General features: G+C 40.6%; 1 protein-coding gene across 1 annotated transcript in view; it reads right to left on the reverse strand.

The window, feature by feature from the left end:
* Positions 1 to 10,852, reverse strand: part of DGKQ (diacylglycerol kinase theta) — an 81,148-nt gene extending 70,296 nt beyond the window's left edge. Inside the window, exon 1 of the mRNA XM_062513886.1 lies at positions 10,645 to 10,852. Coding sequence (XP_062369870.1) covers positions 10,645 to 10,852 — 208 coding nt within the window. The remainder of the gene's footprint in view (positions 1 to 10,644) is intronic.
* Positions 10,853 to 18,670: the final 7,818 nt, after the last annotated feature.

An 18,670-nucleotide genomic window follows, 5' to 3' on the forward strand; every position in this document is an offset into this window, starting at 1 on the left:
GAAAAATAAGAATTTGAGTTACACTTATATAAACAGGGTGGATCTTAGCTGAACTTAATGCACAGTAGGACTTCATAAGCTGTGATGGAATTTTGGCAGAAAAATGTGATATTGATACAGTTGCCTGGACACTCAGAGTACCCAAAGACTTGGCGACATTCTCAACATTACAGGCTACAGACCAGCTGTATTACACACCAGTTCTGCACTTATTCTGGGGCATATCACCAGTGACACAGTAAACTCCACGTGCATCCCATGCACACAGGAACTCAGTGAGTTAGCTCTGTGCTCTTAGCAGTGGGAGAAACAGAATTCTCTCCAAAACATAGACAAGTTGTTGATTGGACGTTATGTGAAACCACATTGTTTTACATAAACCCAGTATTTTCCACTCAGTGATATAACCAGAAGACATGAGGTTCGCAATCCCTCTTCTGCCTTCTGAAAACTGAACAGTGAACATAAAAATATACTTAAAAACCCTTGAAGATTATCTTGGGGTGAATAGATACCAGAAGAAAAATCACTGCTAAGCTTAGCTACAGTAATACCCACATTCCTCCACAGCACAGTTACAATTTTTCAAGGAAAGCTGGATACAATTACAACATAGGTCCCATTATTAATCTATATAACTCCATAATAAATTTTCTTCCACTTTTAATTTGGGTAATCTCTGGCATTATGTAAGGCATCTCAACACCTCCTAGCAACACACAACACAAGGAAAGAAACAAGATACCCCAGAGCTGCCATGGCAACCTTTACTTGTCACTCCTATAGGGCTTCATTTTCAAGTTGCATCACACTCAAAACTGTATAAAACTATGGGATTTGAGTGAAAAAACACCTCAGATCTGGAAAGAATAGACAGGAAAACATGCAGAAAGCAAAGAAACGGAATCCTGTGCTAACTGGTAAGTACATTCAGTATTTACTCCAGTGTGGTAACTACAAAGCTATTGACATGGTCAGGAGACTAAAGGCAAATGATTCACACCATGATAAATCAGCAAAACAAAACACTCAGAAGGCACTATTTCCGAAAAGCAAACTGAAAGTGCTGATGTCTGATTTTAAAAAAAAATCATGATTCTTAATTTTATTCACTTCAAGCATTTTAGAAAGATTCATTTTAAGAAAGTGTGAGGATTTTAGTTTCACCACTTAGGCTTGACTCATTGATGAGATCAAAGACTATATTTATCTTGAACTAAAGCAACAGTCTCCTTCACATGTCTAAGATTATACAAAATTCATAGAAGATATGAAGATATGATCTATCTGGAGATCAGAAGCCTGCAGTACAAGTTATATATACCACTGGTGAGTACACCAGAACTTCCAAGATAAAATAACTCTGTTCATAAACACTAAAATTAAAAATCTATCCCTGAAAAGCTATAAATCTTTCCCAAAGAGAGATCAAATTACATCAAGGCTCATGCATTCATTTCAGTTCAGTGTTGCTTGGTGTGGTCTTTTCAATTGCTCAAAGTTCTTGCGGCTCTTGATCTTAATTTACTATGTAGCATAATCAGCTATTAATTTACACACATGAATTATCAATACTGAAAGGTTCTTAAAGTTTTCCAGGACAGCATATTTAAGAAAAAAGTCACACTGAACAAAAGTAAAAGAGAGAAAGCAAAACCAAAGAAATGTAATATATCTCCATTGTCTTATGAATTTACTTTTAATTAATCTATTTGGTTCACCTGAAGAAAAAGTGCTTGGATGGAAAATACAGTAACATCAATAAATTTCTAGGCATTTGCCAAACAGGAGCTATTCTGCAGCAAAGAGAATATAATAGGAACAAAATAACAGAGGTCAAAACCAAAATGGACATGATATTTGGCTCTTTTGGATAGTATTTTTAACATGATAGTATGTTTACCTTCTGCTTTAGCCTATTTTTTTTAAAAAGGATTTTGCAACCATGGCCTAATAGTCCCAGCTGCTGTTAGTTAACTTTTTCACAAGAGAAAATATGGGCATGTAAATCTGTGCTTGATTTCTGCACAGAAATTTGAATAGGAATATTTTAAGTTCTTTTTGTTTAAAATTATATCTTTTCTTTCACACCTCCTCATCTTGGATCATGCATTCGGGTTCTCACTCCGCATCTTTTGCTTACAGAATTAAGTTTGCTCAGCGTCCAGACAGAGAGTTGGAGCATCAAACATAATTGCAAGCACCATTTTCAATCCCTTCTGGGACAAAGGGATCTTAACTCCTTTTTGGAAGGACTGCTATTATTACCAATGATGACTGTCAGCAGTGAGGGCAGACACTCTGCTCACAGCTCATGTGCACATCTGCCAGGCACAACTGTTCCAGCACTCTGCTATGCCACTGGGACATCCAACAGCATCCACCCAAAATCTGGGAAACAACTTGCAAAAGCATCTTGAGAGTTTTAAATTATGTTAATATTTGTGAATATCCAAAATTTTTAAAATCAGCGTTTCTAGTACTCTTTATCGATACTGTTTTGAGAAGAGGTGGAATGTGAAAAAGCAGTTTTGCCTAGGTTGTTGCTCAGCCCACACATTCATTTTAATTCTAAGGGATACTTTTTATAGCAGATAAATTCCAGGATTGCAAGTCCTAATCAGTTTCCCATGCAAATTTGTATGTGTGATGATTTACACTCACTCTGCCATGCTATCTAGATCCTGAAGAAAATCTATCCTCCCATGAAAAGCCTTTTTTATTCTGAAATAAAGCATCCATGGTCTCAAATATGATTGGTTTTTTCACTTTGTGTTCAGAGGTTTCCCTCATGCCATCTTCATGCTTAGAGGAATCTTACCAATTTCCTTGTATTTATAGTGATCCCACACAAGGATCCCAACCACATAATGATTTCAGCACTGAGGAAATATTTTTGTTTGAACCACTAAGGAACTGGTTAGTGGATTATTTCTTGTGTTCATTGGTTAACAAGGTGTACCAGTTATTATTTTCACATTCTGCAGAGAAAGTACTGCACAAAAAGGAAAAACTCACTTCCTGAATTCTAGCATGACAAACCAAGACACTAAAAACTGATGCAATCTGCCAAACAGAAAGAAAAGCAATGAGGAACTGAGATTTTTTTTTATATGCATCCTTGCACTTAAACTGGATGTCCTATTTCCTAGCCACCATAACCTAATACTACCCTGCAGAACAACACAATGCTCCTATTTTAACTCCTGAAGTTGAAATTAGTCATTAATTCAATGATTTCTAACAAGAAAATATGTTTAGTTAAATATTTAGAATGTCTCTATCAGTATTGTGTATGTAAAACCTTCAAGGATAGATTAAATTGTGGTCAAATACAGCATTGTTTATTCTGTTAGTTGTTTTAGATCTTATACAATGTTATTTTTACAATTGTAAGTGCCAATACAATTATACCATACAACATAAGGGTTTAAAAAGAAGCCAAGCAGGTGAGTGATACCAGCGCATCACATTAATAATCCTAAACTTATTTCCAAGTAAATCACTGATATTTAATTTTAAACTGGAAAGAAAGCAACAGTCACACAAATGTATGTTAATGTATATGTATGAATACGCACACACCCCACCCCCATCCTTCTAGAGCCCAGCAAATAAAAATGTTTAAGTAAGAACAGGAAGTGAAATGAGGGGCTGACTGTACTCTACTGAGTAAGAAACTTCCACAAGTGAGACAACAGCAGGCAACAATAAGGAAGAATACTGCAGTAGCACACTTAGAAAAAAATGAAGTGTGCTTCCAACATGTTCCTTATCACATTGTGATATACACACGGTAGGTTTCGCTCTCTGCTTGGGGGTGTTTCCTAACTGGAACTGGCTTCTCGCAAACTGGAAGTTACCATTAAATAAAAAGGCTGGAGGCGGGGGTGGAAAATGCAGGAAGAACAGGAGCTGATCTGCCTGTGTTGTTGAATCCTTCAGATAGGTGTATATACCACACAGGCAATCTGCCCTTTCTCCACTGGAGCTGAGTCAAATTAAACATATTCAAGTTACTTAGTCACCTGTTTTCTGTAAGTGTTGCAAAAGCAGTTTCACCAAAGGTACTTTCAAGAGCCAGAGGAGGATGGATCTAATTGAGAAACAAGTAGCCCAGAAGGAAGTCAGTTTGAGCTAATGAAATTCAGAGTTTAGAAGCACCTCTGGAAGAAACTAGTGACATAACCAAAAGGTAAAGGTCGTCCAGGGACAGTATGATTCAATGAAAAGTCAAGAGCTGCCACCTGAGAAGGGTGCTTCAAAATCAGGAAGAGAACTGGCTTTCTATGGAATACTAAGAAGCAAAGCAATATTATGGACAAGTCATAAACAGCAAGTAATCAAAAAAGGAGAAAACAGATCAGCAAAGGCACCATGCTCAGAGGGAACCCACCAAAAAATGAGTTAAAACTCCTTATCCCTGGATTTATAGTTCCGAGTACGGGTGGTGGTGGTGGGTACAATCAACAGAAACTTTTGTTACAAATTCACCAGAGGACAATGGAAACTAAAAACCTTGGTTGCCATTCCCGAGGCAGTAAATGTAGGAGGCCCCACCTTGAGTTACAATTACAACTAGTTAATGAATGCCCATTGAACATGGCAGGGTCCCTGCTGTAAAGCAATTGTGAATGGAAAGTGATTGCTTAATGGTGTTATTTCACATGGTTAACGCAGGATATTAACCAACCTTGTCGGGGAAACATTGAAATACAACTAACACCACCACCAGAAAAAAAATGCCGAGCACTAAACTGAAGGAGGACTGAGTAATCATACAGAACTGCAAACCACGTTAGTACAGACTTCTACATCTATAAAGAAGGAATGCATGCCATCTCTAGAGCAAGGGGGAGTGCTATTGAAATGTACTGGTTTCCAAAAAGAAAGCAAACCTGAAGCAGGAACTGCATTAACACCCAGCAAATGCACATAAACATCACCGCGGAACAGGCAAGTGCTTCTCTACCCATTAAGTACTAATGTCACTTCTGACTGAAATGCTGCACAAGTTTTAAAATGCTGTTAAAAGGCTCAGTTTTATGGAAAAAGTCTTAGAGTTTACTGTCTTTTGTTTACCACAAAGAAACTAGTCAGGCATTTATCTCCCACACAAGGGCAAGGAAGCATAAAATCTTTTTAGACCCTTAGCACAGGACTGCAAGAACTATGGTCTGTGGGAAACTTACTAGAAGAGTGAAGAATTTGTGTGCAAGATTAAAAGGAGGCCAGGGTACTACCCTCGAGGATGGCTGAGAAACACCTGAACATATTATGTCTAAGGTATACTTGATAAATGATCATTTAGAAAGAGGACCTGCAGAGCACCAGCCACAGCCACTTCACACCATGAGGGGTTGATCTTCCTCAGTGTTTTTGGCACTGCTCAACGAGTCAGACTAAGGCAGTAACATAGATGATATATGAAAGTGCTGCTCAAAGCTTGGTATTGGATTACAGGTTTTAGCACTTTCAGCAGTAAGTTATTTACTATCTAATTGAGTTTCTGGACTAAAATCTGGGCTAATGCTATCAACACAAACTATAGCTTCCAGCTACAAAAGCTGTGTGCATTCTCATAAAGCACCTTGTCCGTTTCTCTGCCTTGCCGATGGTGACAGAGATACTTTCCTCTAAGGCGCTGTCAGAAGGAGGCAGGAAAAAAGAAAGCATGACTTCTCTCCAGTACAAAATGGATTATGCTTCAAATCCAGACCAGCAAATTGTGTTTTTCAATGTGTCAGTCAATGCTTCAAACATTTTTCTCAGCATGTATATCAGCTGAACTGAGCCAAAGTTTTATTTTGTAGGATTCTTTTAGGTTGTGTGATGGCTTTTCCCCCTGTTTTTTGACAATCTTTGTTTGCTCCATCTATGTTTTAAATGCAGCAAAGTCACATTCACTCAAATATCTCAGTACCAAACATCTTGTTGCACAGAAAGGCCCCAACACCGACAAGAAAGCCACTGAAGAATAAAGGCAGCAAAGCCTTGAAAACGCAAACTGATTGGAGGATAGAAGCGAAATTATATTGTGGTTTTACCTCCTTGCAGCTTTTTTTAGTTCAAAATGCACCAAAAGCAAGCAAAGCTCATCACAAGGAGGAAGAATATGTTTTTCCTTTTGAACTGCAAACGTTAAGACTCTTGGGGGAATCTCGTGTATCACTCACTTCCTTCAAAACAGATCTGAATGAAACCTGTAGGGTCAAGGATGTTTCACATGTCTGTCTCAACAACAGAACTAGAAAGGATGAGAGCCCATGGAGAATGCCCCTTGTCCCCTTATTCCCTGCTACTACTTCCATAACTTAACAAACTCCCAGCTTTAACACACCTTCCCTATATGACTCTATTTTCTTAGAACAGCTTTTAAATTTAATAGATGGCATATAAAATTTGTCCAAAATATGCATCTGAAGACTGCTGCAAATGCTGTCTGAACATCTCCAGGCTCTCCTAAATCAAAAAGGAACAACATGGCTTGTTCTTATCTGGGACATGCCTGTATAAATCACGGCAGCTTTCTGGCTGTCTTGCCAAATCTGAAATTTATGGCATAAATGTAAGTCAGATCCACCGTTTACATTTTATTCTGGAAAAGCTGTGGTGTTGTCAGCCAACATCTAAATCAGATTAAGAGAAACAAAGCTTCATACATCTTGGAATCAGTTTGGAAGTTCTGCTTAGAAACCCCAAAAAAATAAATCAATTACATACTCCCCCCCCAAAAAAAAACTCCAACTCCACCCCCACCCCCCAAAAAACCCCACAGAAAACAGGGAAGGGATCCTGTTTCCCAAAATATTATTTGACTTAGAGCCTTCATATCTGCTCAAATACATATCAAGAAGCCCATGACTGCAGCTTCCCATAAATATTCTAAAGAAATACATAGATATAAAAAAAAAAAACAGTTAAACAATTGCAAATTTGCAATCAAACTTGCTTATTACTTAAATCCCCTGCATTTTATCCTTGGGCAAAATAAACCAAAGTGACTTTACATCAGAAAGTTCTATAGAAATCAAAATATTTGTAGCCCCCCAAATATACAGATCCATAGTTCTTCCATCTTTCTTTTTTGCTTGAAGTGTTTTATGTAAAATAAAACACTGTGAATAGAAATGTATTTATTGGTGGCTAAAACTAATCATAAACTCCAGATAAAATAATCTGCTAGGTATCTTTTAGCATATAAAATTGGTCCTTCTGTGAACTACCAGTAAGACCTCTCTCATACAGACTTCTTATACATATTTCACATATCTAGTATTTTTCATTTTCAAGATGTGTACATACATGCACAAAATCTCAGTCATTTACGCTGCCTCTTCTTTGCTGAGCCTGAGGAAATTTAAACCCACTCAAACCTGAAATGACCATGTTTAGGAAAGCAAGAGCAATATAAGAGAGCAGTTTTTTCCTACTGCAACTCAAGCTTCACTTATTCTGTCACACACACAAACACACACTTATCAAAGGAAGTCACAGCTACAAATAGCAAAGTGGTTAGAAAAATAGTTCTTTACAAAAGGCTTACAGAAAACAGATTTGTTGGGGCGGGGAGGACATGTGAATAAACCACAGAAGCAAGCCTGGTTATTGGTAATATTGACTGATATAACAATAAACATGTGCACAACAGAAGCTTAATACAGTGGCATCCTCAGATCCAACTGGACACCTATTCTACATAGGAAGACTTCTGCATTCCTTATAAAATTTTGCTTGTTAAAATACCTTGCCAATCCAAACAAGAGAGCTGCAATTCTCCCGTGGAGTACCTTCAAAGCCATACAAAGTGCTGGTGACAGTGGTCTGGCCCTGAAGTGGAGGGGGAAACAGTATCTTGCTTTTAAACATACCAGATTAGATGCCGGACACCTTGTGCCTTGTATGGAGAGCATCAGAGCATCTTCCCTGTGCTTTTTGGAATTCACAGAGAAAAACTAATGACCATCTTGACCTCTACTACCAGAAATGTTTTGAGAATTCACTCTATTTTCTTGTACATCTGCTACACAGCTATGTAAGCCACAAGGACACATGACAGTCTACTGAGTAGCTGATAACTTTACAGAAAAACTCCACAAACTTGATCATTCACACATAGAAAATGCCATTCTCCAAGAATCTAAAGGTCAATCTCAAAACACAAATCCAGGTCATTTTAGGCCATACAACTACTCAAACTAATGACAGATACGAGGTGGGATTTTTCAGTTTGTTTGGTTTTTTTCTTTCCTTTCAATGACTGGCGGAGTCACACCATGACATGCTTGGTTCCCTTCAAAGACTGGAAGCTTTTTGTTTTGGTAATAACCATCTTCAGGGAATGTCAAAACAAACAGTTAGGAAACTGAGCATCTGAACCTACATATCTGGAAGAGCAACCACTGCAAATCCACTTGGGAAAAGGCCTCTCAGTGGCCTCACATTGAAGCCTGCAGGTGCTTTATCAAATGGAGTCCAAAGACAGCTACAATTACACCTGCAAACCTAGACTCCCTCCCGGCAGAGAAGAAAAATGAAGTAGCAATTATCTATCATGTTTTCCAAGTCTACAGCAAATGTTTCCTTCTCTAACATCTGAGTGGGTTACTTTTTTGTTTTAACAGCCTGGCACTCCTTCTATCACTTTCTGAAGTGCAATGATCAAATTTTATTAGTCAAAGTAAATGTGACAATGAGTTAACTATTAAATGGAATTTATATAAAATATTGTTTAAAAAATCATATTAGCATTTATTAAATAACCTGGAACTTGACAACAGCAGACACACAAGCAAATGACCCATCAGGTGTTTTTGAGATTTGCTGTTTAGCAGCAAGTTGTAGGAAAGATGAATGTGACTCAAAGCATAGCTGGTTGAAAACAGATGAAAGGACAACAGACAAAAAAAACAAACAAGCAAACAACAAAAAAATAAATTCTTATTCTTCAACCAGTAGATACACTGATGTGCCAAGTTCCATTACAGGGTTTTAGACCTAAGGAAAACTGAGAGTATTTCCTCTCTCTCGTATTACCCTTCACAGAGGTAACTTGTTTGGGGGTGGAGTTTTCAGGTGTAGTTTTAAAAGATATATTTTAACCATTCAGCTTGGAAGTGCCTCATCAGCACAAGGTCCTTAGACAGTGGTGCTAAGGATGCTTACCCAGAATTCCACTGGAAAAGCCAAGAACACCAACTTCAGTGGAAAAAATCCTAAATGCAACTTGCAGCAATACACTACCTTTAAGTATGCTATATGTGAGCAGGAAAAAAAAAAGCTAGCATTACCAAAACTAATCTGGTCTTTAACTGACAAAGTGGCACCTGAATGCCCAGTTTTATGACTCCAAAGATTTCCTGTTTTTTAAGTCAGTGATAGAAGAAACCATAGAAGACTTTGTTCATTTTCGCAATGAAAGAAATTATCATGGGAGCCTGGGACTTTTTTGCTAATTAGGATAAGCAGTGACCTTATGCTATACAGACAGAACAACAGTTCTCTCAGAAACAGTTTAAGCAAATATAAAACTATCTTTTCAAGGCTTGCTTTCATCACACAGGAACAGAATTTCTACTTAACTTAATCATGCACTCTCTTTACCCCTGGCAAAGAAAAAAGACAGGAGCTATTTCAAGGCAGGATACTTATTCTACACCTACAGCTTTGTTTGACACCCACGCAAACAATGAAGCTCTTGTACAACCTGACTCTTTGGACCTGGCCTGGGAGCTACAACCCAAACCAGTTGGACTTCATGCTCATGAAGACATCATGTTTTGTGCTGTTTTGTTTGGTTTTTTTGTTGTTGGTGGTGTGTCTGTTTTCCTTTAAAGAGGGACACAGAGATCCACTCTCTTTGCTATGACACCACTGGATTTTGCTGCATCAGAAGAAGTTACAGCTTTTATCTCTTCCAAGAACCTCAGCTGCTGCGTAGGCCAGCAAGGACACCTAGCAATTCCTTCTCCCCTTCCTGGTGTGAGGCAAGCTTTAAAAGGTTCAAACTCCACACAGGTCTCAGATTCTCCACGGGATCAGGCATTTCAGCAGTTAAGGGCACCCCTGGGATGGATCCACTGTGAGCTGCTGGTGTGCTTAGTGCTTGCTCACGGTGTGTGTAGCCCAGGAAGGGCTGGGGCACTGCTGGATTCACAGCACACTCCGGTGTCACCACACAGGAGTGACCAGTGACACATCTCCCATTTAATGTTATTTTTGTAAGGAATTATTAGAATTTATCCCTGCAATTTTTACTAGGAGCAGAGTTTTTTCAGCACTACTGTAGTTTTCAGACTTGATTTTTGCAATTTACGACTGTTACTATTAGAATATCGTTATCACTAGAATATTGATTACTACCATTAGACACTTCTTTTTGCGACGGAATGCACTATTTTGATTACTGCATTTCAGTATTGCAGTTTTGCGTTAGATTTAAGAATTATATTTCAGTGCTACGGTTTGTTGATATTAATTACGAGCAGAGTTTTATATCAGCAGCAGGTTTAGGCAATTTTTCATCCCCCCCCACCCACCACACCACACCACACCACACCACACCACACCACACCACCTCTCCCCGGACGCGTTCCCGGCAGGTCCCGCACTCCCGCGGCCGCCGCCGCCCCGGCAGCCCCTTACCCTCGCACTGGTAGCCGGCCAGCCCCCAGATGAAGTCGGTGCAGTAGTGGCAGAAGGTGGGCTTGGTCAGGGTCACCCTGCGGAACGCGTGGCCCGGCGGGCTGCTGCCCCCCGCCGCGGCGCGGCCCCGCCCGCCCAGCACCGGGCTGGAGGCCGGGCTGCTGCTGCCGCTGCCGCCGCCGCGCAGCGAGCGCGCCCCGTCCGCCATTCCCGCCGGGCGCCCGCTCCGCGCCCGCCGCTCGCTCTCTCGCTCGCTCGCCCGCGCTTCCGCCCCGGGGCGGTGGCGGGGGCGGGCGGGGGCGGGCGGGGGCGGCGCCCGGCGGGAATGGCGGACGGCGCGCGCTGCCCCCTGCCGGCCGTGCCCTCAGCGCCGCGCCCGGCCCGTCCCTCCGCGCCTCGGGCCGCGGTCTAACCCCGTGTTCTGAGAAGAAACTCCTCCTAGCGTCCATCCTAAACCTCCCCCGGGGCTTGTGTTCTCTCTCCTGTCTCTAGCTGCCTCTGAGAAGACACCGACCCCCACCTGGCTACAGCCTCCTCTCAGAGAGTTGCAGAGAGTGACGGGGATATTGTCACCGCCGAGCCTCCTTTTCTCCGGCCGAACAGCCGCAGCTCCCTCGGCCGCTCCTTGGAAGACTTGTGCTCCAGCTCCTTCACCATCTTCGTTGTCCTTCTCTGGACTCAGAGGTAAGACCTCCAGTTTTTGCTATGGCATTAATCTGGAAGGTTTTGCTATCCCTTCATCATGCCATTTTAGAGCACACGAAGCTCTGCCTCAAGAAGATTTGTGATGATGCATTGGCAGAAGAAAATTATTTGCCATAGGCTTTGCCTTCTGCACTCAACATCTCTGACTTCATAAGAAAAGTTAAGGGGTCCTGCCAAGTCTCCCTCCTCCATAACACGGGGGGGGGGTGGGGGGGGGTGTTGTCCTTTGTTTACTTAAACCTTGTTGCTAGTTTGGAAAAAGTTCACACACGGATATTTCTATGTTGCTAGTCTATGGAATGCCTCTGTTTCGTGAACTTATTATGTTGGGTAAAGTATTGTAGGTGGAGTAGGTTGGGTCAAGAGAGGAGGCAATCACTTTGGATTTTGTGTGCACAGATGTATGCTGTCTGCATCCCAACTTGCCTGACTGGGTCCTTGATCTCAGCTTTGTATTGAGAATCTCCACTGAACTGCTCACAACAGGATCCAGGTACTTCCTTTAAGCAATGACAGACAAGAAAAGGTAGTTAATTTTTTTATTCCTGGGTCTGATTTATCTGTATTTTGGTGAAGTGTGTAATAAGCTGGTGTAATAAACCTCTTGTGTAATAAATCCTCTGTAGACCAACAGTGAAGTTCTAAAAATTCTTAGCGTCTTCTTGTTTCTACTACTCTTAGGTCTCCTTTCCATGTTGTGAATATGAAAGTAGTTATGATCAGAAGGATTTGACCTTCTCAAGGAGAAACAGTAGAAATAATTGAGACCAAAGAAAGCATAATATGATTTTTTTATTCTGGGAGAACAAGTGGGTAGCTGCATACATAAGCTTTGAAATACTTCTAATTGCTTCTACAAACATGATTTACAAAACATATCTAAGATACTACAGAGCTGTATGAAGCCCCAGATATACAGGTGGACAGGGAAGAGAGAAGCAGTGTGAAACGCCTTTGTTTGAAGATGTGTGTGCCTGCTGAAGACAATTAATCAGCCAAAGCACATAATAATAGGTCCCATCTTCAATAAACTCAACCTTGCTTTAGTCTTCCTAAAAATCACAACACAAGGTCTCTTGGAACACAGTTCTGGACTCATAGGGAAGAAGACAGAGAGGAACAGCCAATATTGGATTTGCCAATGGCTGGTGGTGCCCAACATTCTTGATTCTTTTCCATGGCAAATGTGTACAGGAGGGGACACTAGTGTAACCTTGACTTTAGCAAGGTTTATGACTTGGTCTCCTACAGTATTCTCATATCCAAAGTAGAATGTTGTGATTCCACATGGGTGGAGAACTAGATAGGTAAAAAATTGGTTGGGTGGATGAGCTCAGCAGGTAGCGGTTAATGGGTCATACTTCAGCTCTGCCTGGATGCCCATAATGGGAGGAGTATTACAGGGGTCTCTCCTGGGACCTGGACACTGTTTATTGAGATCATGAGAAAGTGACAGAGAGCAGTATTGTCAAGTGATGCCAAGTTCACACATGACACCAAGCTGAGGAAACAGTCATTACACTGCCATCTATAGGGACCTCAACAGACACAGGAGAAATTAATCATATCATAGATTCAAAGGGTTAGTTTGGGTTGGAAGGAACCTTAAAGATCATCTAACTCTTCTGCTATGTGCAGGGACACCTTTCATTAGACCTGTTTGCTTAAGGTCCCATCCAGCCTGACCATGAACATATCCAGGACTGGGGCATCCCCAGCATCTCTGGGTGACTTTTTCCAGTGCCTCATCACCCTCACAGAATAGATATTTTTTTTGTAATATCCAATCTAAATATACTCTCTTTCAGTTTGAAGCTGTATCCTCCTTGTTCTGCCAACACATACCTTTATTTATTCCTGAAGTTCCTAGAAAGGGGACTTGTAAGCTCCCCTGTGGTACTTGAAGGCTCCAGTTAGATGCCTTCTCTTCTCCAGGCTGGACAATCCCAATTCTCTCTGCCCTTCCTTATGGGAGAGGTGCTCCATCCCTCTGATCATCTTGGTGTCCCTCCTCTGGACTCACTCCAGCAATTCCGTGTCCTTCCTGTGCTGGGACCCCAGAGCTGGATGCAGGGTTCCAGCTGGGGTCTCACCAGAGCAGAGCAGAGGGACAGAATCCCCTCCCTCCCCTGCTGCCCACGCTGCTCTGGATGCAGCCCAGGACACGTTTGGCTTTCTGGGCTGGGAGTGCTCATGGCTGGGTCATGTGCAGCCTCTCACCCACCAGCACCCCCAAGTCTTCTCACAGGGCTGCTCTCCATCTGTTCATCCCCAGCCTGTGCCACTTCTGGGGGTTGTCCTCACCCAGGTGCAGCACACTGAACTTGGCCATGTTAAACTTTATGAGACTCTTATGGGCACACTTCTTGAGCTTCACTGTCCAGGTCCCTATGATGGCATCCTGTCCTTCAGGAATGTCAACCTCACCACTCGGTTTGGTGTCATCTGCAAATGTGATGAGAGTGCACTTCATCTATGAAATAACACTGGTCCCAGTACAGACCCCCGAGGGATACCACTGGTCCCTGATATCCATTGGAACTCTGAGCTGTTGGCCACTCCACTATGGATGCCACCAATTTCTTATCCATGTAACAGTTCACCCATGAAATCCATCTCTCCCCAATTTAGAGACAAAGATGTGGAAGACCATGTCAAAGTCCTGGTAAATGACATCTGCTGCCCTTCCCTTGTCCACTGGTGGAGTCACTCCATCATAAAAGGCGTGCAAGTTGGTCAGGCAGGAGTCTCCCTTGGTAAAGCCATGTTGGCTGTCCCAAATCACATCCCTGTCCTCCATGTGCCTTAGCATAGCTTCCAGCAGGATCTGTTCCATGATCTTCCCAGCCACAGAGGTGATGCTCACAGGTCAGTTGTTACAGGGGTCCTCTTTTCTGTCCTTTTTAAAGATGGGTACAATGTTTTCCCTTTTCCAGTCACCTGGGACTTCACCTGACAGCCACAACCTTTCAAATGTCATGGAGAGTGGTTTGGCAACTATATCTGCTGGTTCCCTCACAACTCTAGGATGCATCTCATTGGCTCCTGTAGACTTTAAGTATGTTCAGGTTCTTCAGGTGGCCATGAACGTGATCTTTTACTTAGAGAAAGAGAGACTTTGCTCTCCCAGTCCCCATCCTCCTGTTTGTCCACTCAAGAGATGTGGGAAGAGGGGTTACCATTGAGGACTGTGGCAAAAGAAGTTCTTGGGTACCTCAGCTTTTCTCTCAATCATTGTTATCAGCATTGTCTGTCAGGGACACACCTTCTTTGACCTCCAAATGAGCACACAGGCAGGAGGGTAGCACTGTAGAAAGGTTCCTGGGTGTCTTGGTTGTCAGTGAGCCAGCTGTGCACACTGGCAACAACCAGGATCAACAGGATCCTGAGCTGTTCAGGAGCACAGCTAGTCACTGAGAGAAAGGATTATTGCTGTCTCCCCTGCACTACAATAATATTATTATTGCATTCAGTTTTGACTTCTATAGTGCATGACAAACTGCTGGAGCAAATTTAGTGGAGAATCATGAGGGTCGTTAGGGGTTAGTGCACTTTTCCTGTGCAGAGAAGGCTGAGGGAGCAGGGCTTACTCTGCCTGAAGAAGAGATTGTTTCCAGGAGATCACATAGCACCCCTGTAGTACTGACACAGAGTTTTTAAGCAGGATGGACCAATGTTCTTTACAGGAGTGCATGCTGTGAGGGCACGAAACAAAAGGTAGAACTTCAAACTAGGTGTTCAGGCTGGATTTGAGGAGAAATCTCTTCACCCTAAAAGCAGAGGAGCAGGTTAAGTGAATGTGTCTTGCCTTTCTTTTCAACATTGCCTGTCCTCTTGAAACGTGTTTCTTTCGTATTGAACTAATAGTTCTTCCCCTCTTAAGAATCAGAGGCCCAAGATTTGGAAAACTGAAGGTCCTGCAAACAAGTCTTTCCTACAATCTAGGAAACTACCTTATAATTGTATCGGAATATGACAGTTTCAAAAGCCTGAGGAAGTAATCAATTAATCATTTTATAAAAAGGTGAGAATGCATTGAATAATAAATAATTTAATACACTGCTGATTCACTTACCAGGGCAGGTAGTTACAGGGTTTCTTTGATAGAAGACTGTAGAATGGTAGTTTTTATAATTGAGATGTAAATTAAATGCAAGATTTTGGCTATTTTTAACAACTGACTCTCCAGATACATATTTATAAGCTGTTACACAGTGGCAAGAACTAAACTTTTTGTGCTTTAACTTCCCATCTTTTCTTTGAGCAACCTGTATAACCAGTCGAAACAACCTAAACCATCCAATGGTTGTCTTCAGCCAAGTCTGCCAAAACATCTGCTGCCAGCAGCCATGGAGTATGGCAGCAGTTGAAGGCTAGCCATCCTTTCCATTTCATGTGTGTAGCACACCTGCTGCCCTACACAGTAGAAAAAAAGTGATGCTAAGAACTATTGCTGGGGCTGTCACATTCACAAATGTGATAACTCATTAGAAGTGCTTTTTTTCTTCATGCAGGAGTTGTTGCTTGACAGGCTGGTAACTGAAATATGAAACAACCAGGATAAAACCACCACTTCTTAGGTATACCTTCATTTTTATTTATTTTTTTTTAATAAAAAAGTGCCTCGCAGATGAAAACAAACAAAAGTCTTTGAGCATCCATTGTCTTTGTTTTGAAAAGATTAGTAAGACAAGATTAGGAAAAAAGTGTAAGGCCTCTGAAAAGAAAATTTAGTTCTTTTTATATCCTGATGAACATTTTGTGGCGTTTTGGATTCTATAACCTCATTAAACTCAAGTTATGCAACTCCAGGGCAGACAGGACAGGAAAATGGTTATTTTTACAAGTTTCTTGATAGAGGTGTATTTGGTTTATGGAGCAGGCTTTGCACCTTGGATCTTCTGAACTTTTTGTAACCTTCTTGTACTCTTTATATCTAGGGAGGGAATATACTCTGACACTTAGAAAGCCTTGGATACAACTGAGAAATAAAAGTTCTGGTACATCATCCCAAATTTGTGTACAAGATTAAATGAGTTTGATGTGGTGTCAATATTGCATCATGGTTTTATCCTTTAAGGTATACAATTAATTATGCCAGAACTCTCTTGACACTCAATATGATGAAATCCAGTTTCTCAATTCTTTTGTGAAGCAGTTTTTGTAAGTGAGCTTCAAAAACCTGACAATACATAATCATGTCAGATCCAGGTGGGATCCAGAGAGGATTTTATAAGACTGTATGAATATGGAAGTAGTGGGTGAAAAGCAGATGATGCAGTGCTGGTTTTCAGTGGACTGTCCTGGCCTTTCCATTTCTTGGTTTCTCAGAGAGCTATAAATAATTTCATCCATCCACCCACATGATGGGAGTGGGAGTTATTAGCTTCCCAAATGCCAGATAATCTTGTTAAATTTCTGTTTCTGTAAAATGTGTTCTTTACCTGTTGGTGAACTGTGAAAGTATGTAGACCAATGGTACCTATCCCATAGAGCCATAAGCAAAAGCCTTTCTAAATTACTTCAGTCTTCTATATGGTTGACTTCTCTTTTCTGAATTGCCTTCATTACCACAAGGAATTGGAAGAGGGGAATGACACAGATGTGTCAGGTTGTGGAGGTTGAAAAGGAAAGTTTAAAATAAATTGTCACTTCCAAGAACCAAGAATTTAAAACAGAGGAGTTGCTTTGAATGTGCCCTCCTGTTGGCAACCAGCAGGGAAGAAGAGCTACAGGGGGTTGGTTTCATTTGGTTTGAACCAGCACATCAATATTTGGAAATTGAGGGAGTGCTGTTTTGGGTCATGAAAGGAAGTGGTTCATGAAGTATCACCTTCATAAACAAGAGAAGTTTCAGATTTACAATTTTTTTCACCTCTCCAAGTTGGTGATATATTAATAAAAAGAAAATCCCGATGTTCATTTAAATAGGATGCCTTTCTTTTTTTTCCCAAAATCTCACAGCTGAAGAGACAACAGAAGTATTATATTTGTGCACTCTTGCAATGTAAAACGAAAGAGAAATTCAATTTCTTATACACACACTCCAAAAAAAAAGGTAAGTACTTAACATATAATTAATTTCTTTTGCTTCATAATAGCTTTATAGCTACTTCCTGAAAAAAAGTGTTTAAAACAACTGCTCTAATCACACTAGAAATAAATCAAGTGCTGATTTATTAGTTAAAAGCACCAACTGCCGCTGAGTAATAGAAGCAAAGGCCCTGCTATGGGAAGCCAACAAAAAGTTCTGGGTTAGTTCCAAGTTAAGGACTATGATATGGTATGTTTTTCAACTTTTTATTTGATTCTTTATTTAGCCAGATTAACAGACTATACCTTTTCAGATAAAGGTTGTAACAAGAAACACATTAGACTGCATAATCTAAACAAAATTACATATTAATGTTTATATATCAAATATATGCATGCTTTTCACATAGGTACAGAGGCTTTAAAGAGAAGAAAATAATTCAGTTCAAATTTATCCATCTCTTGTGGGGAAAAAAATCCTATAGATATCCCATCAAGTAATATGTCTTTATTTCACCAAAACCATTATAGTCAGCTGTAGTAATTATTTAATGAAAAGGTAGATACATTTATCACAAGCAGACATAACTGCAGAACTCATATCTTTGTTTAGCATTTGCACTTACTATCTCAGGAGTTTCTCTAGTTCTGTTAACAAAACTAAGACTTAGTAAATAATAAGCCATATCAGAGCTGAAAGTAAAGAAAACTGTGTAACAACACAGCAGAGTCAAGGGGTTGAAATTTTAGGCCCAGCACGCTAGCAAATAGGATGATATGACAGGCAAATTGTGCTTCAAATATGCTGATTTTAATATTTAATAGCTTATTACCAGCTCTTAAGCTTTAGAACAAATAACTTCCTGACAGAGTACATAAGGGATTTGCTCAGAGTTAACGAATCACTTCTCTGGGAGAAAAACACCAACCAGTTAACAAAAAAAATCCAGCTAGGGTTTTATTTATTTATTTATTTATTTATTTATTTATTTATTTATTGTAAAGGATTGCCAGTTTAACTTCTTTAGTCATATTTTGTCTCTGGACCTAGGGAACATGAAAGCAATTCTTATGAATAGAGAAGTTTAATACATACATTCTGAAATTCAAAATATGCAGAAACAGCCACATATGGAATAACAGGTTGCTGTTAAGGTTTAGTAAGAGTTGTGCACTCTGAAAATAAAATGTCCAAGTCTTGTTGTTAAAACCAGAGTGCAATTTCTGATTCTGCCCTCTAATAATGTGTTAGAAACCCAGTATACATAACACCATTTTAAAATATACA

The sequence above is a fragment of the Cinclus cinclus genome, chromosome Z, assembly GCF_963662255.1.
Source record: "Cinclus cinclus chromosome Z, bCinCin1.1, whole genome shotgun sequence".
NCBI lineage: Eukaryota > Metazoa > Chordata > Aves > Passeriformes > Cinclidae > Cinclus > Cinclus cinclus.